Consider the following 24,138-nt stretch of genomic DNA (forward strand, 5'->3'; position numbering starts at 1 on the left):
TGTTAGTGAAAATTGTTAGCTAACAATTTTTGTTTAAACAGCGGAAAAGGGCATTTATTCTCAAAAAATTATTTCGGAATTTCGTTATGATCTGAAAAACAAAGTTAAATAAAAACAAACTCCAAATAATAAAAAAATTTCTTTGATTTTTCATTACTAAAATAACAAATGAAAGCCCTTTTTTAAACATGTTTTGTTTTTAGCATAGAGCAAATGACACTCTGGCCTCAAGAAGGCTAAGGGGAACTTCTGTCTTTTTTATGGAAATTCATGTTTGTTTGAAGTTTAACTTGAATATTCACATTCATTTTTTTTCCTTTTAGAGTTTGTTGAATCATCCACAGTAACATCTGTCATCTTTATGTTTGATGTGACTCAGCACAAAACAATATATAGCGTTAAATGTTAATTAAAATCATAACGTTACCATAACGTTAACCGTGTTATTAAAGTGCCTTGGTACAATGCTAAGAGTTTGTTGGATTCTTAATTTTGTTTGCTGCTGTTAAAATTAGTGAGTGTTTATTTGTTACTGAAAAAATCAATAAAAAAAAATTAATAAAAAATAAAACTTGCTATTTTGTCACGATAATTATGGTTATGTGATTGTGGGAATTAGTAGCCGTTGTATTTGGTGACTTGTATATGGATTTGTTACGGGCAAACCAAATACGGCCTGTTTCTTTTTTTGTTTGTTTTTTTCCGAGATGGAAAGTATCATTCTTTTGTTGTTTGGTATATTCTATTTTGTTCTTGTTTAGTTGTTGTTTTTTTTCTTTTTTGCTCTGTTGTGGAGATGAGGCCATATTACTTTGTTGTAAAACTGTATGAATATGGTTGATGGTGGTCGTCGCACCCCAGGCAACAGCCGTTTTAAAATTTGGAAGCTTCATTTGTGGATTTTGGTAGTATGTTTACGGAGCAGCTCCACCAGAATTATGATATTGGGATTGCTGGTCAATATGTTTCTTGTAATTCAAACTACCTATTTAAAGATTATTTGAGGTCCGGGAGTGGTGGTGGTGATTCTGAAGATCTCAGAGTTTTCCATCTTAACTGCCAGGGTTTGAATTCATCTTTTAATTTTTTAAGCGAGATATGAGAACTTTCCATTTTTCAGGTTATTGGTCTCACAGAAACATGGCTAAATGAGCATAACTGCTCTCTTGGATATTCCAGGGTATACATTTTATCATAGGAATCGTCAATTTCGTCAACATGGAGGTATTGGAGCTTATATACGGAGCGATATCGAGGTTTTGGTAAGAAGTGATCTAGTGCTGTTTCACGAGATGTTGTTTGAGCCACTTATCCTTCAGCTCAGGCTTAAGCCAAAAGATGTTTATGTTGTTGTACTATCTAGACCACCATCTGGATCTATACCGGCCTTTTTGGATATTTTGGAGGAACAGTTGGATAAACTACCTACTGGTTCGCACCCATTCTTCATGCTTGGGGACTTTAATATTGACCTTAACGATATGAATTCGAATACTCCTATGGACTTCCTACAGCTTTGCATGTCATAAGTTTATTTCCCACTATTAATATTTGTACGCGTGTTACCACTTTAACGGCAAAGCTACTTGATAATATTTCTTCTAATTCTAAATTTTCAGATCCAGGGGTTATTGTTACTGATGTTTCTGACCATTTTGGGATTTCGGCAAGTTTTAAAGTTTGTTTCCCGAGGCAGCAAGGTCCTAGACCAAAAATGAGTATGTTACCTGTGCTCAACCAGGGTAACTTAGAAAAGTTTAAACAAGAGATTTGTAATGTTGATTGGAATAATATAGTTGAAAATCTAGATGATATAAATATAAGTTTTCAGAGATTTAATGATGCATTGATCTCTATTTTGAGTAAAACTTGTGTAATGAATCGGACAAGGTCAAGGAAAAAGATGCCCAAAAAGCCGTGGTTGTCACCTAGTCTTCTGCGGTGCATAAATAAGAAAGACCAGTTATATAGGGATTCAATGAGGAATGAAAATGATCCAGTTTGCACAAGAGTTTATAAAAATTATAGAAACGCTCTTAATAAACTTTTGAGAAACGCGAAAAAAAAATATTCTGAGTGTAAATTTAAAGATGCTTGTGGTAACCCAGCTAAAACTTGGAAAATTATTAAAAGTGTTATATCTTCAACAGATCCGGTTCTGCCTGATGAAGTTACTACAAGTGATGGGTTAAAATCGAATGAGCCTGATGTAATTTGTAATACCCTTTCGGAACATTTTGCAACTGTTGGGGGTTCGATTTTCTCGTACTACAGTAGCTTCTGATAATGATCCTCCGCTTGAGACTTTTATGGGTACTTCTGTCGATGTATCAATGTATCTAAGACCTGTCACTCATGATGAAGTTCGTAAGATTATCTTTGAGATGAAAAGTTCTTCTGCTGGGAGTGATTCCATTAACCTTCTTGTTTTAAAAGCCGCGTTTCCAAGCATTTCACATATATTAACGTCCCTTATTAATGCTTGTTTTAAGCAAGGGAAATTCCCCAATTGTCTTAAAATTGCAAGGATAACTCCTGTGTTTAAGGGTGGTAACAAGAATGATTTGGGGAATTATAGACCAATTTCATTATTACCTGTTGTTTCACGAGTTTTAGAAAAATATATTAATATTAGAATTTATGAGCATTTGGAGCGTCATAAACTTCTACATCCAAATCAGTTTGGTTTCAGGAAGGGCAGAACAACAGAAATGGCGATTTCATTTATTACTACTATAATTAATGATGCTCTTGATAAAAAGCTTAGGGTAGCTGGTGTATTTCTGGACTTAATTAAGGCGTTTGCCACTGTTGACAATCGAATTTTATTAAAAAAATGTGAATTTTATGGATTAAGGGGTGCTACATTGGGTTTGCTTTGCAGTTATCTTCAAAATAGACAGCAGTATGTCAATTTACAACGATTTTTGTCTAGTAAAAATGTTGTCAATTGGGGGGTTCCCCAAGGATCCGTACTGGGTCCGACTCTGTTTTTAATTTTTATTAATGATCTACCGCATGTTGTGAAAGCTCTGCCCAGAATTGACGACTTTGTTGACAACGGTCCGAGTTAGACCCAGCTTACTATGCCCTTATTTGCTGATGATACAACCTTGGTGTGTGTTGCCCCTACAGAACAACTGCTCATGTCAACGATAAATGCAGCAATGAGCCGGACATGTACATGGCTTAAAATAAACCACCTTGACCTGAATAGAGATAAGTCAAACTTTTTTTATTTTCTCTCGATCCCCGAATTTTTACCCTTGGTTTACTGAAATGATTTCGGAGCGGGGAATTATTAAACGAACAAGATTCACCAAATACCTCGGAATCAATGTTGATGAAACCCTATCATTTAAAGATCATGTGAAGTCAGTTTCAAAAATATTGTCACGTAACTTAGGTATCATGCGCAAATTAAAACATATTTCCCCCCAAATGTTCTGCGATTGTTATACTTTTCTCTGATTCACCCTTACATTTTGTATTGCTCGTCGATTTGGCTTGGTACTTTCCCTTCGATAGTTCGTCCAATCTGTGTGATCCAGAATAATGCTATCCGAGATTTTTGTGGTGTTGGGAACCAGGAGTCTTTGAGGTCTGTGTATAGAGAGCTAAATATAATGCCTGCAGCTGCTGGATTACGTGATTTTTATACATTGGTTTTTATATATAAGTATTACAGAGATGGCCTTCCCGATTGTTTTACAGGAATATTTTGTGAGAGGTCTGATGTTCACCACCACATTACTCGGATACGAGGTAATACTGAGGTTCCTCGATTAGTTTCAAGTAGGTCTTCTTTTTCACTTATTTACAGAGCTTCAAAACTTTGGAATAAACTGAGTATAGATATCAAGGAAATAGGTAGCCTTGGCCAGTTTAAGTCTGATTTACGTGTGGAGTTGCTCTATAGGTATACTTTTGAAAAAGATTAACTAAAATAAATTTTACATAGGTTATTCATTTATAATATTTATGTATTTTTTGTTGTTGTTGTCTTGGGGTCACGCAAGGTAGTGTATTGTTTATGTTTTTTTTTATTTCGGTATATGGTCTCATTCTCCATATTGTCTCTTTATTTTCTTTGAATTTAGCACAGCCTCGCAAGCTTCACTTATGTTGTGCTATTGGTTAAGAAATGTTTATTTCTAATAAAATTGTTCTACTACTACTACTACTACTACTACTACTACTAAATGTTAATTAAATTATATGTAACATTAGTTAAATCAAAAATAAAAGAAAATTGTAATCTAATACTTATTGTTCGGACAGCGATCAAACACTAATAAACTTTCAAAGGAAAAAAATTAGAAGACTTTAGGGAACTTTTTAGGGAAAACGAGGAAAAAAAGCAAAACCCGAGAATAAGTTTTAGGTGAAAAAAAGAATGAAAACCGAGAATTACCTCAAGCGAACAAGATATCCCATTTACTAACGTCTTGATGATGTTCTCTAAAATTTTAAATTTTATTATAACATACTAGGAACATTAAAATTTTGGGGAAAAAAATAATAAAACTGCAAATTACCTCAAGCAAACAAGATATCTGAGGCACTTACTAACGTCTTGATGATATTTTCCCCCTTTGAATATTAAAATTTTAGGGGTAAGGTCAAAAATGGAGTGTTGTCACAAACGGACAAGATATCTAAGCAATTTAAAAACGTCTAGATGATGTCCTCTAAAAATTTTCATTTTATTTTAATATAGATAGATAGATAGATAGATAATTTTATTCACCCACTCGATACAAAACCACAAATGGCACGAATGGAGTACAAAGAAGAAAAGAAAAAAAAAACAAAAAAAAAAACAAACACTTAACTGCACAAACAAAAACAAACGTTACGATACACCGCCAATAAATAAAAACATTATTACAAAAACTCACTAAGGACGAATTGCAATTGCCAGACTACTAGGCCCAAGCGACCCCAAAAATTCAGAACGACGTTTCGTCACAGCAGCAATCGGATCTGTGATACCGAACCTTGCAGACATCTTGGAATTTTTAACCCACGGTGGGGTATTTAAAAGAAACTTTGCATATTTGTAAAAAAGTGATCGAAGGTTTCTTTTATCACTAACACTAAATATATGCCAAAACGGTGATAAAGCCAGAAAGTGTGGGATCACCAGTGCATTATATAGCCTAGCTCGAATTTGTCGATTATATTTCGCTTTAGTTGAAGATAGCGCCCCGTAAGCCTTACGTGCCTTTTCTGCGAAATTACTTATTTGGCGAGCACGTGTAGATGCCATGTTATGACCTATAGGCATTCCTAAGTACATTATGGAGTCAGACAGTGGAACCTCTTGAGCACCAAATTTGACAGCAAGATCTATACAATCTGCATTTCTCCTATTGAAAGCAACAATCTCGCTTTTACTTGCATTAAAAGATAGGCCTATCTCTCTATAAGCATCATCTAGAATCTGAAAATTTTCTTCAATACGAGACAAACATCTACTTAAATTAAAAATATCATCTGCGTAATTAAGTAATGTTACATCCAAACCTCGGAAAATGCAGCTCATTTGCACTAACTTTTGGGCCTCGAGAACACTATTATTATACAACCGGGGTGACGAAATTGCACCCTGCCTAATGCCCTTTCTAACCGGAATAGCATTTGGTAATACAATCGGCCCGTTAGGAGACGGGACTTTAACTTGGACTCGAAGCTTCTTATACATATCCCGAAAAGGCAAAATAACCGATCGGTCCACACCACGTTTATGAGCAGACACTAATAACTGGGGATGTATCCCAGAATCAAAAGCACGTCTAACATCGTGACTCGCTAGAATAAGGGATTCATTCAGTTCATCAGCTTCTATTAATATATTAGCAAGAATATAATGGACGTGCTCGCGACCAACACCTTTTTTAAATCCGAACTGATTATCGGGGGTAGAACATTGAAAAGCAATATGATCTATAACTAGCAATTCCATAAGCTTACATAAAACCGGCGAAACAGTTATAGGGCGGTAAGATACGCATTCAGACGGATTTTTCCCTTTTTTCAAAATAGGTGTAATTACTCCAGTACCAAAAACGTCGGGAACGAGACCAGAATTAAAGATAATTTGGAATAGAAGCTCTAAATGACTCAGGAGACCAGCAGTACCATGTACAAGATGCAACCCACACAACTTGTCGACACCTTTCGATTGTTTCTTTTTTAATTTTGAAATTGCACGAATCAGATTAGGAACAGTTACTATGTAGCCAACACCAGAACTAGGCAATTCCATGAACTTATCAAGTTCGACTTCATATTTATCTTCAAGATCTTGTTCGGGTGGAGAGAACTCGGAATATCTTCGGAACATTAAAATTTTAGGGCAAAAAAGTAAAAACCGAGGATTACCTCAAATGAACAAGATATCTGAGCCATTTACTAACGTCCTGATGATGTTCTCCAGCAGATCGGGGCATATAGTAAGTTCTCTGTCTCAAGAACGTTCGACTGTTCGGTGACATCTCACTAAGATTGTAGAGAATGACAAACATCTTAACAACTGTCCCTTGCGGATTAAAAAGCGTTAATTGGATTGTTCCTTCTTTTGGAACTTGATAACCTTTTTCACCTAAATTTATGTGACCCTGTAAAAAAAGAAGGAAGAGTAATACTAATTTCTAAAAGACTAATAACAATGAAGGAAGTAAAAAAGGGAAGACTTTAAAAAGCGACAAAAAGATCAAAAGAAGGAAGAGAGTAAAAGAATTAGGAAGACTTAAATAAATTATTAAAAGATTAAAAAGAAGGAAGAGTAATACAAATTACAAAGACTGAACATAAGGAAGGAAGGGAGTAAAAAAAAGAAGGAAGAAAGGAAGTAAAAAAAGGATGAAGAATAATACAACTTACTGGAAGTAAAGAAGTTAAAAAAAGAAAGATGGAAAAATGGGACTAAAAGACTAAAAAGTAAGACCCAAAAAATTTCTTTATATGAGAATTTACCCCATAGTTAGTATTCTTATGCATTTCTTTTTTGTGAAAGGGGGAGGGGAGGAAGGAAAGGAAAAGTGTGGTAAATATAAGAGCTTATACAGAAAAATCTCGAGATTTCAAAAAGGACAGATTCAAACACTAGTCAAGAAATGTGATTAAAAAAGAGTTTACATAATAAATATATATAAATACATAAATATAACATCAGTAAAAAACCTAAATACATAAAGGTCATCTTTTCCCATTGATAGTCGCATACGCAATATTTGTTTTTTTAGAATGAGGGATATGTCTCCATCCCATACATATCCCCTCCCCAATTAGGTCCAATCACAGAATAAGCATACTTTTGCTAGTAATTTTAAGTATTTGTAAAATAAAATCCATTATATAACTAGATATTTTTCTCATTTAGAAAAATTTAATGTAGAATTTACACATGTAACGTTCGAGTATACAATAGATATCTAATATTGCGCAGAACATGCCATAGACATTTCGACCTTTTCCTCATTATAGCCCTGAAAAGCGGTATTGAACCAAACTTTTCGTAGAGCCTACTGTTTGAAATACGGTCAGTCAGCCGTTTACCCAGAACAATCCGTTGGCAATTTCTCTGGAAAACATCTAACAGTGTTTACACATCTATGTGTATTGTATACACATCTAACAGCGTGTCTACAATAGATATCTGAATATAACCTGCATAACGACGTTTAGATAAAAAAACAATATTTTTATATTTACATTTATATTCAATAATATTCAATCGTTTGTATTATTAAAATGTGTTTTTATTCCTTTTTTTACTGATTTATTATTATTTACAATTTTATCATTATTGTTTTTCTATATTTTTAAAACTTCTTTTAGCATTAAATCTTTAAATATTTTAAAAAGCATATAGGCTACCCAAATTTATTTTGGTAGGGTTTAGCAACTTTTGCTAGTTGGTGTACCTATTATTTGTTTCCGGTGTATTTGATGGTAAAACCAATTTGGTTCCAGTGGTAAGACATGTAGAGGACTTGTAAGTAATAATCTGCTGTTAGGCTACAGTCAACTTCAGCGATGAGGGGTTTGCAACTATGCTATTTGGCATACCCGTTTATTTGTTTCCGGGGAACTTGATGCCTATCACGGGAGAGGGACTTGTAAGTAAGAATCGGCTGTTTGGCTACAATTATCTTCAGCGATGAGGGGTTTGCAAGCAGTTTTTATTAAGTCACCACGGGAGGATCTATAAAATTATCTGAAAGATTGATATTCATAAAATGCGCAAAATTGTCCTATTCTTTTCAAATTTTATACCACTGTGCACTTCTTTACGATAATTTTAACAATTCTAACTCTAACCTATTTAGATAATTGTATTATGTATCAAATTAAGAAAATTATAGCTGCACCTCTCAAATAATAATAAAAATGAAGGATCCATTTTTATCTGTCCAAGGTACTATTTCATATGACTGTAAGAGACTAAAACCTTATCTTAGTTGACATCACTCAACCTATTAGCAACACTTTTTGGAGGCAGACCATTTTTGGGCAACCGGCTATAATTGGAACCAATAGAATTTGACAGTCTTCAAAATTTCGAAGGCTATGATTGGCTATCCAATCGATTGACTAATCGATAGCCAATCAATGATTGGCTATCCAGTTCTGCAGCTGGCATATTGTTAATGTCACTAAAGACGAGGCTTAACTTTTTTTTAACTTAGTTAATGACATACCAAATAAGGAGAAGATCCATCCAATTCATTAGTAAGTGCGTAGAAAAAAACAGAGACTGGAAACTTTTTATGTGCTGGGCAGAACGCTCCCGACGCTCCTAGCTCCGCCCTGAATCCCTCAACGGTAGCCGTCGGCTCCAGCCTTCCATTCAACATCGATTCTTCAAAGGTTCCAAGTAGTGATGTACTGGCCAATGACGGCCTCCAAGCATGTCTTATAACTCTTCTTCTTCTCCTAAACGGTTCATAAGGCACCGGAGATGCATTAACATCAACAGGAGATATAGGAACGGACGATTCGTTGGCACATCTGTTATCTGTGATCACTTCAAGAGATTTGTCAAAATTAAAGTGAGGTTCACGCACCATGGGTACAAGACTAGATGTAAGAGGAAGTCCACTGTGAGGAGTCCATGTGTGGAACACCATAGAAGCAGAGGAATCGAGGTATTCATGGAATTTGGCACGATCTTGCGCACTTGGAACTGCTTTCACGGTCTATAAAAATAAAATAAAAAGTTTAACTATTTTAAAACTTAAAGCTAAGTAATCATAGACGCTTACTGCTTTTATGATCTACATAAAAGAAAAAAAGTGTAAGTATTTTAAAACTTAAAAGCTAACTCATCATGTATGCACACGGTTTAGAGCAGTAGGAGCAATTATGACTCCCTCCGAATGTAAATATTTGTAAATATGCACACCTGTTCCCGAGGTGGAGCAAGAGGATTTAAACAGTTCTTAAGAAAACAATGCTTTAAATTTCAAATGTTCATTGAAGGAGAACAAGTTTTTTGAAGTCAAAAAGCGCTTAACTTATAAAGCATTTTTCTTCAAAAGCTCCAGAGGGATTAATGAAAATTTCGAATACTGATTAGAAAAGAGCTTTATTCCAAACAGTTCGTGGTAACGAACTGCAGTAAGGAGCGACCCGGCTCAATAGTAACCGAAACTTTAAAAAATGAAATTTTGATACCAATAGTTCCATCAAAAGAATTGCATTTTAATGCTCATTTTAAATATACAAGTTTCATCTGGGTTAGTCTTACCCATCAAAAGTTACGAGCATGAGAAAATTTGCCTTATTTTAAAAAATAGGGAGAAACACCCTCTAAAAGTCATACAATCTTAACGAAAATCACACCATCAGATTCAGCGTATCAGAGAACCCTGTTGTAGTAGTTTCTATGTAGAAGCTTCAAGCTCCTATCTACAAAAATGTGGAATGTTACATTTTTTGCCAGAAGACAAATCACGGATACGTTTTTTTTTCAGGGGTGATCATATCGACTCAGTGATCCTAGAATGTCGCGAGAGGGCTCATTCTAACGGAAATTAAAAGTTCTAGTGCCCTTTTTAAGTGACCAAAAAAAAAATGGGAGGGCACGCTCATTTTTTGCTCCCACGCTCATTTTTTACCCAAAGTCACCGGATCAAAATTCTGAGATTGTCATTTTATTCACCCTAGTCGAAAAACCTAATAACTATGTCTTTGGGGACGACTTACTCCCCCACAGTTCCCGTGGGAGGGGCTGCAAGTGACAAACCTTGACCTGTGTTTACAGATAGTAATGGTTATTGGAAAGTGTACAGACGTTTTCAGGGGGATTTTTTTGGTTAAGGGGGGATGTTGAGGGAGGTTACGTGGTAGGATCTTTCCATGGAGGAATTTGCCATGGGGGAAGAGAATTTCAATAAAGGAGGCGCGGGATTTTCTAGCATTATTTAAAAAACAATGAAAAAATAAATATGAAAAGTTTTTTTCAACTGAAAGTAAGGAGCAGCATTAAAACTTAAAACGAACTGAAATTAATACGCATTTGAGAGGTTAACCTCCTCGTAATACTTCGCTCTTTACGCTAAAGTATTTTTAGTAAATTCAACTATTTATTCTACGGCCTTTGTGATTCAGGGGTCATTCTTAAGGAATTGGGACAAAATTTAAGCTTTAGTGTAAAGAGCGAGGTATTGACGAGGGATTGAACCCCCTCATCTACGCAACAAAACATACGAATATAGAAGTTCGTTACGTAAGTTACGTATATTTTTACTAACGAAAACGTTCGTAAAAAATTAAAAGTTCTAGTTGCCTTTTTAAGTAATCAAAACATTGGAGGGCAACTAGTTCTCCTTCCTCGCTCTTTTTTTCTCAGAATCTTCCGATTCAAACTGTGAAAAAGCCATTTAGCCAAAAAAAAAAAAAAAAAAAAAAAAAAAAAAAAAAAAAAAAAAAAAAAAAAAAAAAAAAAAAAAAAAAAAAAAAAAAAAAAAAAAAAAAAAAAAAAAAAAAATATATATATATATATATATATATATATATACAAATTTTGTTTTAATTATTTATGTTCGGAGAGCCAAGATCAAAACATGCATTAATTCAAAAACGTCCAGAAATTAAATAAAGAACAAAAGTTTTTTTTTTAACTGAAAGTAAGGAGCGACATTAAAACTTAAAACGAGCAGAAATTACTTCGTATATGAAAGGGGATTTTCCTCCTCAACGCCTCACTCTTTACGCTAAAGCTTTTACTATTTCAAAAAGTAGAGTTAAGAGAAAGAGTCAAACTCTTCTTTACCTAACTAACGCTTTACCCTTCGCGGTAAAGCGACAAACGACAAAATTGCATTTTTTAGCAAGAGAGGAATTAGAAATGATAAAAACAACTGAGCAGCTAAATCAGCTATAGTCAGAACCCATTTTACCAACAGGCTAAAAATCCGGGTTGGAATCTGATTTCATCGAACATGTTTATCTTGTTATCTATTAAACCCCCCTCCCCACACGTGCAGTGGTGTAGTGGGGTAAAATTTCTGCACCAAGTGGCGCTTAAATGTAATATTTTATAGTACAAGGAGAAGCTTTTAATTGCCACAAGGTATTGAACCCATATATGCATTTAGCGTTTAATATACTATAAGGAAGATAAAGGCTTAATTCTATTTAAGTAAATAAATTGATTATTATTGATAAATAAAGTAAAATTCTTTTTTATAATAAATGAAATTGAATAAGTAAAATTTGAATAGTGTAAAGTTTCTTTTCATTTCAATGCTGTAATAACTGGAAAAGAGAATATTTGTAATATAACTCGAACATAAGTTTGCATTATCCACTTTACAAATTCCCTCTCTTCAAGAGCGTCGTCTCAGCTTGATCCTTGAATTTGGCCAATATCTTCACAGAAGTGATAAACACCACCTCAGGTGGTGTTTCGGGTGTATCGATCTCAGATCGATACTACCACCAGTTTTAGTGAAACATCGAAGTGCTAGGTCGAAGAACATTGACAGATTAGCGGCTCCTCCTTCACACACAAGTCGTTTTTCCAACTCCTTCATCCCTTTCTTTGCATCAAAGTATAAGAATTGTTGATTTAATCCTATTTGTCTTCTGATTTTTTTTTGTCGATTGATCTAATCCTTTTTTTGTAAGCACAAGCGCCATATAGCTTTATGACTACGAGAGATTGTGCAAATAAAACCGATTCCATTCTATTCCGATTCTATTCGATTATAACTCTCAATGAAGCGTCAATGACGCAGTAGGCTTTATATTTATACAGTTAGGAAAGGAGGCATTAGCTAAGTTCTTGTTTGTAGTGAAACTAAATTTGTCATGAACGGTTTTGGGAAGAAACAAGATTAAACTAAATATTTGATATATAATGATATCAGCTACTGAAAAGCCCATCGTTTCAAAATTTAATTCTGCTGTATTTTCATTTTCATTTTCAATATTGTAATAAGCACGTAAGCAAATATTTGTAACATAATTCATTTTCAGTAAAGCGCATGACGTAGTAGGTTTTAAACTTTTACAGTAAGGGAAGAAGGCAGTACCCACACTCTTGTTTGCAGAGATTTCTGTTCGTTTCAATCTTGATTCACATATTCAATTAAATCTTTATTCGTTTTAAGATTTAATCATTCATTTATATTAGTACAATAAAAACGAAAGGAATACGAAACCGGAAGAATGGAACAACAATACCATTGCAAGAAGAGAAAAGAAAACTAGAAACATTTTTTTTTTCAAAGAAAGCCAACAACAATTGAAACCCTCCCCGTCCCACACAAACAAAGCAGATCAAATGTACTTGAGCTACTCCAACCTCGTCAAGTTAATAAGAATCCAGTCTAGTGCAGGTCAGATTTTAATTACTTTCCGTTTTATTGACGAGCAATTCTGATTTTCCTCTTCTCTTCTTCACATGATTAGTTGCAATTCTTTCGTTCTTATTCTTAGACGATTCTGTTCTTTTCTGGTTTTTATCGGCATTAAGCATGACTCTTTTGACGCATCTATAGATATTAGCGGTCTTTTTTTATCTTTCCTTGTCCTTTTCCGGTGGCCAGCGTTTACCCCTCCCCCCACCAGAAAATACATCCCACGGAAAATGACACTCCCCCCCAGAAAAAAACACGGAAAATACCCCCCCCCCTCAAGAATATCACCCCTAAGTAATTGGTTGATCTCCAATGTTTTTGGACTTCAAAAAAAGGACCAGAACTCTCTATTTCTAATCTAATGAGCACACTCCGAAGTTTCTGAAACCTTGAAGTGGAGGTGTGGATAAGGAAGGGGCAATCCCCCTCCTGTACGGAATAAATTTTGCTCATTTAGGTGTTTAATGTTATTATGTACTTGATAATAGCGTAGACCAGAAATATACCCATAAATGATAAGTGAGTAGATATCAATTTAATATTTTGGATACGTTTTTAAAAGTTTCTTTTGTGCCCTTCCTACGAAAAAAAATTTTGCTGGAAAATATCTTTTTGCTGACTTTTTATTGAAAAACTTCTCACGGAGGGGATTACTGGTGTGACTTTAAAACAATCAGAAATTATAGTCTTTTTCAAATGAAAATACGCAAGAAACATTTTTCACCTGAGATTACCCGCAAGAAAGTTTCTGGGTAAAAAAAATGTTTTTAAACAGAAAGTAAGGACCAACATCAAAACGTAAAATGGAGAGAAATTATTACGTAGACTTCAGATCCACCGTACCAGAGAACCCTACTGTAGAAGTTTCAAGCTCCTATCTGTAAAAACGTGAAATTTTGCTATTTTTGCAAGAAAACAGACCACTGATGCGTCTTTATTTTTCTTTTAGGGATGATCTGGCCGGTGAGAAGAGGCATGGAGATGTCACCCTTCTACTTTCGGAACGCAACAATGGCAGACATCGACCAGGTGTAGGTTTCCTGCAGTTTAATAAGGCCAGAAAAACCTTAACCACTGTAATTCCCCTCTTGGAAACGCTCATCATGATCCGCCTGAAAAGTTCACCTACCAAACTCGCAATTATCCAAGTTTACGCTGTGGATTTCAGTAAAGACGACGAAGAGTCTGAAAACTTTTATCTGCAGCTCCAAGGCCTAGTTGATTCTGTCCCTAAAAAAGACATAATCTTTGACATTGGTGACTTCAATGCCATCGCTGGAAACACCTACATAGGGCACGAAGATGCAACAGGCAAATTTGGCAATGGACAAAAGAACAGAAGAGGAAAACGCCTTATCGAATTCTGCCGAGACAGAGATTTAATCATTACATACACACTGTTCAAGCACAGACCTCATCGTGAGATATCCTGGACCTCATTGGATGGGAAAACTAAAAACTCGGTTATGCTAGCTGGTGGCGACTTTGACAGCGACCACTTGCTCGTCATGTCTAGGTTCAAAACGAGATTTAAAACTGGATCAAAGTTTTCAGAGAAACCCCCCCCCCCCCATTTCAAGTTTATCTCTTGAAATATGAAAACACAACGTATAACATACATCACCAATCTAACCGAAAAATATTCGGAACTTATAACGAACTCTCCACCTATCCTGTTCAAGATATATGAACAGCATGGTGACTAGCAGCACAAAAATCATATGTGATGTCGCTCATTCAACACCGGGGCTTCAAGAAACCAACCAGCAACCTTGGAAAACAGACAATACCATCTCTCTCTTCGACGAAAAGCGCCAACTCCCGAAAGAACAAGATAAAAGAAAGCAGAGAATGATACAAGTACCTCAAACTGGTTGTAGAGAAAGCCATCCGACGTAATCATTGCGCTTTTATTAAAGAAAAATGCGATCAATGTGAATCGGCACTCAAGAAAGGAGATTCCTACTTCATGTTTAGACTAGTGTGGGAATTAGCTAATAAGACGGACATCAAGCCATGTTCCCTTGTCGACGAAGATGGGAATGAAATAGAATCCACAGGCGGAATCCCCTCTCGATGGAAAACCATTTTAAAAATAAACTGAATTCGGGCATCTGAATTCGGCCCAACAGTTCTCTACAGCTTCCCCGTAACCTCTACAGACCCAAGTCTTCCCACTCTTCTCTCTGAAATAAAAACTGCCATCAGAGACCTGAAAACAGACAAAGTTGCCAGCCCTGATGGAATCCAACCTGAACTTGTGAAAATAAACTGCGAACCAATCCTTGACCTTTGCCACAAAATTGCCACAGCTGCTTAGGAAAAAGGACATTTTTCCTAATCTTGGAGCAAAGCAACGATAATCCCCTTACATAAAAAAGGCTCTAAAGCTATCTGCGACAACTGACTATAAATCTTACCAGCAACGTCGCAAAAATCCTCACAAGAGTCATGCTCGGACGTATACGAGCCATTTACTCAATGGTCAATCCAGAATACCAACCGCCTTCCGATCTAATAAATAAACAATTGGTCAGATATTCACTGCTCGACAGATCACGGAAAAGTAGAGCAAACTTGACCGCAGGATCTACCACCTTTTCATAGGCTTGAAACAAGATTCCGCCTCATATGGAGAGAAAGTCTGTGGAACAACCTTCTTCACCTTGGCATCCAATCGAGCCTGATCTCTCTAATTAAAGACATTTATAAGAAGTTCAGAAGCCGCGTCATGACTAAAGAAGGATTTACCGAAAGTTTCGAAACCTCTACTAAAGTTTTACAAAATTGCCTACTATCATCGGAGCTGTTCAGTCTCTTCCTAAAAGCAACCTTTTTACTCACAGGCAACCCGTCCGGCGCCTTTATCAGAGTAATAGTGATAAATAAACTAGCATATTCAAAGATAAATCTCAGCCTCCGGCTTGGTGGAGATACCACAGAGTTGGTGGAAGACTTTACTTACTTAGGGAGCCTACTGACTTCTGATGAACAAACTCAAAGACGCCTGACACTTGCGAGATCCAGTTTTAAAACCCTGATGCCCATTTAGAGGAATAAGAATTTATAAACAATCCTCAAAACGAGGCTTTTCTACTCCCTCATAAGTTTCCCCTTCATCAATCCAAACAGATTTATTTTTTCAGTCTTCTGTACTTTAAAAGATTGTCAAAATGTCGAACACAGGCAAGTTAACTGAGGTGGGGGGGGGGGGGGTGTAGTGATTTCCCTATAGCGAACAAACAACTTTTCAAATGGGGATAAATCTATAATTTAAACATTAAAAAAAAATAGGTACAAAAGTCCAAATATTTCGATCATATATACAGCAATCGTCGTCAGTAGAATTACTAAAATAATATAACGGAAACTAGCACAAAAAAAAACTTTTCAGGCCATTCCATAATAATGAAGTTCCGAAATATTCACTAGATTATTTTCAGTGAGAGTTCATTGATTATTTTCAATGAGAGTTCATTGAAAAAGTTCATTCAAAGTCTTGATGTAAATTCCGTTCTTTAATGTTGCCCAAAAGTAAACAAATTTCCGATAAAGGTGGCAAAACCTGCCGTGTCTTCTAATTACAAACGAATTTATTTGTTCGTCATAGAACGGCAGTGTGGTCTAAAATGAGAATACCTGATCTCCTATAGATTTTTGAAGAGACCATTTTTGAGTGTTTTCATTTGAATTTTATATTATTTTCATAAAAAAACAATAAAAATTTCCCCTCTAGGTTTCTTAAAAATACGTTTTGATCACCCTCCCTGCTAAATTTTCGTGAATTGACGTCCTTGATTTAAAATACAGTTCCTCGGAGAAAGAAGTAGCTCCCAATAAACATGCATTCCCCTTCCCTCCTTTACCATACAGTTAATATGATCCAGCTTTGCGCATGCGTTTGTCTTGTTGACCAGAAAAGACCAGCACAGGGAGACAAAGCACCCCAGAGGATACAGTTTAGTTTAAAGACCAAAGTCATTGACTCCATATCAAACCTAGTGTTTCAAATTTAAAGATTAACAGAATGTATTAATCATTAACAGAATGACTTACCATTTTTGGTTTTGTAGTGTTAACTGCAGTATTTTTAGGTGAACATCTTTCTTGAATTTCATCATTAGCATCACCCTCTATTGTTTTCTTGACTTTATTCGGAAAAGCGGAACATTCTGAGTCAAATTGTAAATTGCGCGATCGACTTGGACCAGGCTCGTCCTCATTCTCAGTTTGAACATCACGTAGCCTAAATAAAAGGAAGCGATTCAAACAAACATATTGATTCTAATGGTAAGTTCAGGCAGACTATAAAAGTAGTTTTCCAATCGGAAGAGGCAGAAATAAGCACAAATGATGGTTTCCAGGGTCTATTTTTTCGACAGTAAAATTAAGGCTGGACTGCGGTAACATACGCAACATATGCGGGTATGGGTATTAGGACCCGTACATGAAGTGTGAAATGGGCATACCTCAAAATAATATCATTCTGATTTTTTTATACTATGAATTCCAAGACATCAAATCACCACTTATTTGAGCTTTATGAAGTTCCAATAGCAGAATAGCAATAGGAAGGAAAAGGCTAAACGTTTTGGAATTAGCCGTAACCATCCATTTATCTAAAGAGCGTGCTGTCGTAAAGGAAAAATGAATAAGTTTATTTCTTTTCAGTTCCAAAAAACACATAATGAACATGAAGAACAAATGGACTTTCCTCTTCATAAAATCGTTTTCATAATGGACGTTCCTCTCCGGTTCTGGAGATGAAAAATGAATAAGTTTACTTCTGTTCAGTTCCGCAAAGACACAATAAACTTGGAGAGTAAACAAACGTTGCTCCATAACAGTCCTTTCACAATGAAAGTTCCTCTCCTGTCGTGGAGAGGAAAAATGAATAACTTCACTTCTTCCCAGTTCCACAAAACACATAATGAACGAGGAAAGGAATTTAACGTTTCTCTCCCTAACATTCCTTTCATAATGGACGTTACTCTGCTATCATGGAGAGAATAATGAACAAGTTCACTTCCGTTCAGTTCCGCAAACGACATAATGAACGTAAAGAGGAGATGGACGCCTCTTTTCATAACGCTTTTCCACAAGGACGGAAACGTTTCTTTCCTCTTCATAACGTCCTTTTCATAATGGACGTTCCTCTCATGTCGTGGAGATGAAAAATGAATAAGCTGACTTCTGTTCAGCTCCGTAAAAGATATAATTAACCTGGAGATGAAACAAACGTTCCTCTTCGTAACGGTCCCTTCATAATGAACGTTCTTCTGCTGTCGTGGAAAGGAAAAAATGAATACATTCACTTTTGTTCAGTTCCGCAAAACTCATAATGAACACGAAGAAGAAATGAACATTCCACTTCAGTCATGGATAGGAAAAATAACCGAGTTCACTTCTGTTCGGCTCCGCAAAAAAAACATAATGCACATTTTAATACTCTTATGTAGAATTACGATGGATGAAAGCCAATTACGAAGGAGATCATTTTGAGGGGGAGGAGGATTCATAAGAAACGCAAAAAGAAAAGAAAATAGCTATGATTCTTGCTTTGTCAATATATGCCTCTAATTCTTATCCAAGGAAGGCGCAACATCACATTTATACCACTACTACTGCTAATAAATCGATGCAGCACCAAGCCATCTGACGCCATCTACAATCTGGACGCCATCTACACCAATACAAGCCACACTCCTTCTCAGTTCCAGTCTATTCAAAGTATCCCTCTTTACACTCTACCAGGAAGTTCTCATTTCCATTAAATCTTTCCTTGTGACATGCTCCCACTCTTTTAGGGTTCGACTTGCTTTTCATTTGGCTCTAGATGATTGGTCGAAAAGGACAATCTTTGGCAATCTGTCATCCATCATATGCAGAATGTGTCCCAGCCATCTCAACCTTTCTCTCATTATAGCCATAGAAAGCGGGATTGAACAAGATTTTTTTTTTTCAACTTGCTGTTTGAGATACCGTCGGTCAGACGGATAACCTAAACAATAGCTGCGTTTGTTTTCGCGATCCGTCGTATTTAACTAAGGTATTCTCCGTTTTACTCTTATATTGCGTTTCATTTCGCCGCTCGACAAACGTCATTCTGCACTGGCAAAACGCCTTAGAAGTGCTCTTAAGCCAGATAGAATTTCAACAGCAATACTTCTAGATGCAGCAAGACGAGGATTAGAGTTGCTAGAGGAGAAAAGTGACTTCAACTGCAGCTGGAAGCTGCAGCAGATGAGGTCGCATCAAGAGTCTCATAGTTATGTTTGGCAATTGTTGCTGGAGGCGAAGTAAATTTTTTCTATTTTAACATCAACGATTATCTCTTTCCTTTGCAATTTTCTTCTTTCATTCTCTTGTTTAAAGATGGCTTCCGAACGTCAGGATGGGGTAGGGACGAACCAATGTCTCTGAGGGCATATCACGACCTGGCTCTGTAGCAATTAAGACCACTGCTTAAACGTTAATAAGTTAGAGTTGAATCAATATAAAAAATTGCTTCATTATTAAACTAGCCTTTCGAGCGCCTGGGCCAAATGTGATAGAGTGTGCCTCCCCCTAAAACTTACATTACTTACATAGTGTAGAGAAACAGAATTTACTCTGAGAAACAATAATTTAGTCTAGTATACGAAAAGGCAACCATGATGAGCGGTATTTCAAGACTGTGGGATGGAGTAAACCTTACAAAATTTATCCAAATCCTTTTAACATTAATTTTTAAAAGCCATTTTAGCTGAAGGCATATTTTTTTGCAGGAAAATAGTTTTTCTATATTCCTTTTCCTGATAATCTTCTTATGTTTTCTTTTCTAAAGGAACAGGACTTGCAATTTTCTGAATGAAAAATTGATTTCGTCTGAGTTAAGATATATAGGAAAGTTTTAAAAATAATCCAGCACATTACTCATATTTATGTCTAGTAATGACTGGTCATATCTAGGTCTAGTGATTAATAATTGGCCACTTGACCAATTATTAACCATACCTCAAAATACTTGGTCATATCTAAACAATTGATCATAATAATGATAAAATTATAATCGATCATATCTAGCTCTAGTGAATAATAATTGGTCACTAGACCAGTTATTAAGCCCTACCTCAAAATAATTGATCATATCTAAACAATTGGTCATAATAATATTTAATTTATAAAAATTTTTCCACAAGACAAGTTTTCAAACAAAAGTAGAAAGCTCTATTAAGCCAAGAAGAGCAAAAATAAAGTCAAATATTCTTTCAAGCGTAAGACTACCACAAATCACCGTCAATAAATCAATGAAAGCCAAAAAAAACTAAAAATACAATAAATAGCCCAGTGAAACTCCAGAACAATCAAAAATTAACATGAATAGCGCTGATAACCCTTATGCCTTCTCAAGACCAGAACAGAATTTGCGCTTTACAGAAAACAAAATATGTTTGAAATGTCAGTAGATGTCAATTTAACTAACAATCCACTTGTCTTGGAGAAAAAGTTGCGTTAATTAATTTCTGTTCGTTTTTTATTGACATAGCTTTTTAATGGAAAAAAATAATTCAATAAATACTATATATATCTTTTCAGCCTTTTCTATAAGAATCCATAGTATGGATTGCTATTTTTATGTCGGAGAAAGTTTTTCGACAATTTTTAATCCTGACAGAAACAGTGTGTTTTAATTTAATTTTATAGCTTCTGAAACTGACCTGAAAAATAAAACTTATCATCATTCCCAAAAGATTCTATCTATGCTCTTTGACAACCTGGATGCACTTACACTCTATTTATTTAAATACTGAGATCAGAAATAGTAGTAGCAGCATCTCGAAAAGTTTGAACTTAATGCCCACAGTCGTTCTCTATTTATTACTAAGGTGTCTTATTGGCAATCATTTAACACAATCCCATTCGATTCATTTTTAAAGCTACATTTAGTTTTAAAATATAATGGGCCAATTGCATAATTGTGGGGGGTTGACACGCCTAATATCCCTAAAGACATAGTTGCTGTACCGTTCTACTATGCTGAACAAAACTTCTGCCTCAAAATTTGACCGGATGCGTTTTGAAAATTAAAGGGCTTGAGAGAAGGCTTCTTGCCTTCCAATATCTTGCGACTCTTAAAAAGGGCAACAAACACTCGCGCTATAATTGGAAGGCAAGGGAGAGGGCTTCCTCCTCTATATATCTAGTGAAAACATTTTAAACAAGTAAAAGCAAAGTGAAAACATTTTAAATGTATTCTGTTTTCAGTAAAGTGCAAATAATGGTCTTGTCTTGAGAAGGCATGGGGGTTGTCAACCCTACTCATTTTAATTATTGCTGGTTTTGAATTTGACTTTATTATTTACTCTATTATTTAAACAAACAAAATACGATTAAAATGTGTTAACTTTTTTAACTTAAATAAATAAAAAATTATTATAAATCTAAGGAATATATGTCAGTGTATGTATACTAAACTGACAATCCACAGACAATTTCTCTTCAGTAAAATGCAAAATATGTGCTGGTTTTGAGAAGGTATGGGGTTTGTCAAAGACATGATTTCCAGACCTTTCAACTATGCTGAACAAAACGGCTATCTCAAAATTTTGATTAGATATGTTTTGTGAATTGATGGGCACAGGGGGCTCGTTACCCTCCAATCATTTTTGACTAATAAAAAGTGTATGAGCCCTTTCAATTTCCAATCGAATGAGCTTTTTCGAAGTTTCTATGAAAACAAACAGTCATCTAAAATTTCTATCAGATGCGTTTCGGGAAAATACGAAGTGTGGGTGGAGGTTAGCCATCCTCCGATCCCTCTGAAGCTTAAAAAGGGCAGTAGAACTTGAGATTACCACTCCAATGAGCCCAATCCGAAGTTTATAAGATTATCCTTTCTATATACCTTATATGCCCCAAGAGCAAAACTTACAACCCTTGCCCTGAGGGCTGTGGAAGGGGAGGGGGAGTTGTCATCCTCAAAATCCTCCGGACCCTTCAACTACAATGAACAAAATAGATGTCTCAAAATTTAGATTGGAGGTGTTTCGAAAAGTGGTGGGCGTGTGAGGTGGTTTAGTTGCCCCACTAATCACTTTCGACTATTAAAAAGGGCACTGGTCCTTTCGATTTCTAATCGAATGATCTGTTTTCAAAGTTTCTACGACAACAAATAGCAATCTCTAAATTTCTATCAGATGCATTCGGGAAAATGCGAGATGTTTGGGGGGAGGGAGTATCCACCCTTCGATCACTTTAGATCTTAAAAAGAACACTAGAACTTCTGATTACCAATCCAAGAAGCCCTATCCGAAGTTTCTACGATCGCTCTTTCTATATATATACCCTATATGACCTCAAGGTATCACTTGACACCCTTGCCCAGAGGGCTTTAGGGGGGGGGGGGGTCATCCTCGGACTGAATTTTCGGACCTTTCAATTACCTTAAACAAAATGGTTGTCTCAAAACTTCAATTGGACGTGTTGAGAGAAATGGTGGTCGTTTATTTTTGACAATTAAAAAGGCACTAGCCCTTTCAATTTCCAATCGAATGAGCTCTTTTCGAAGTTTCAAAGACAACAAATGGCCATTTTTGAATTCCTATCAGATGCATTGCGGGAAAATACGAGATGTGTCGGAAGGGGGTATCCACCCTCCGATGGCTCTGAATCTTAAAAAGGACACTAAAACTTCTGATTAGCAATCTAATAAGCCCCCTCTGAAGTTTATACGATCATCCTTTCGCTATAAACCTTATATGCCCCCAGGACATAATTTACACCCTTGCCCTGAGGGCTTTCATCCTCAGATATATAATTTCCGGACATTTCTACTACGTTAAACAAATTGGCTATCTCAAAATCTTGGTTGGATGTGTTTGGGGAAATGGTGGGCGTGGGAAGGGGTTTAGATGCCCTCCGATCATTTTCGACAAGTAAATCGGCACTAGCCCCTTCAAATTCCAATCGAATGAGCACTTTTCAAAGTTTCTACGACAACTTCTTCGATACGGAGTGCCCTGGTCCAATAAACCAACCCCCCCCCCCCCCGGAAAAAAAAAAATAATACAATGTGTCCGAATCGCCCTTACTTAGGCAGCGCTATGATAAAATAATGATTGGTCATATCTAGGTAAACAATAGTCACTAGACCAAATATTAAACCCTACCTCAAAATAGTGAAAACATTCGCAGCATTTTCTGCCTCCAAATCCAATTTTCTTGATGCACCTTGAGATGTTTGACAATTCTCTGCTTGACGGCGTCTATCCCGACTATTACCAGACCTCTCACTCGACTGCCTCTTCCTCGGAGTCCTCTCACGACCTCGATCCTTTTCAAGGCTTAAACCTGGCTTTTCGACTTGTAACTGCAGAACCTGAGGTCGATCAATGCCAGAATCAAGGCGGTTTCTAGCATTGAGTTTTGCAATATTTGGATGAAATTGTTGCATACCAGGGATAGGAATGGGTTGAGAGCCACCTCGTCGTCGTTTTTGCTCTTCAGAGACATCAACTCGGTTAGGAATTTCAAAAAGTATACCGTCCTCGACTGGTGACACGTTGTTATCATAAGATGATTGAAAGACTGGGTGATGAGAGTCAGCTTCTTGACGTTGCATACGATTGAGATTAAAGCTAAAAAATAAAATAAAACTAAATTAATAAGACAATACAATACATTACAGATGCGGAATTGAAAGATTGAGTAATGTCAACACTGTGCTTCAGATTATTTGGAGATTGTCGACAAAAAAAAACCAAAAACGTATCAAAAGTTCGACATAACGACGTATCAACAGTGACCGTTGGCAGGATGTTAGAGAAGGAGGCGAACCTGGCGAGGTCTTTGATGGAGGAGCGATGGTCGATGGTTTGATGGTCGAGGGCTCAGGACAGGTCGTCGTGGCGAACCACTGTTGCTGCCTTATGCGCCCTCAGGCGTGGGAGGACCTAAGTCTAAGTAAGTAAGTATAAACAGTAAATACTAAGTGTCACTTTTAATCTACGAAGAAAATTACTGTATGTGCATTACCCCATGAATTTTAAGAAATATAAATGGGGGGGGGGGCTGCAAAACTGATTTCTATGCCTTCGGAAGAGCTGTCAGTGGAGTAAACCGGGGGCCATTTACGGTCCCGCCTAACGAAGCAAAGACCATCTTGACATTCTGGTTATTCAGCATCGGAACAAATTTTATGGAATTTAACACATTACCAAGTACGCAAGAGCCAGTGGCGGTTCTGGCCTCTCTTATGGCCAGGATAAAATCCTGATTAGTA

At 36.2% G+C, this 24,138-nt stretch overlaps 1 protein-coding gene across 1 annotated transcript in view; it reads right to left on the reverse strand.

The window, feature by feature from the left end:
- The window catches only part of LOC136029393 (atos homolog protein A-like), a 38,577-nt gene that overhangs the window by 12,508 nt on the left and 1,931 nt on the right, over window positions 1-24,138 (reverse strand). The window contains exons 2-5 of the mRNA XM_065707738.1: window positions 23,027-23,494; window positions 16,932-17,121; window positions 8,709-9,206; window positions 6,388-6,623 (exon numbers count right to left, since the gene is read on the reverse strand). Of these exons, the coding sequence (XP_065563810.1) occupies window positions 6,388-6,623; window positions 8,709-9,206; window positions 16,932-17,121; window positions 23,027-23,494 (1,392 nt within the window). The remainder of the gene's footprint in view (window positions 1-6,387; window positions 6,624-8,708; window positions 9,207-16,931; window positions 17,122-23,026; window positions 23,495-24,138) is intronic.

The sequence above is a fragment of the Artemia franciscana genome, chromosome 7 (genome assembly GCF_032884065.1).
Source record: "Artemia franciscana chromosome 7, ASM3288406v1, whole genome shotgun sequence".
Lineage (NCBI taxonomy): Eukaryota > Metazoa > Arthropoda > Branchiopoda > Anostraca > Artemiidae > Artemia > Artemia franciscana.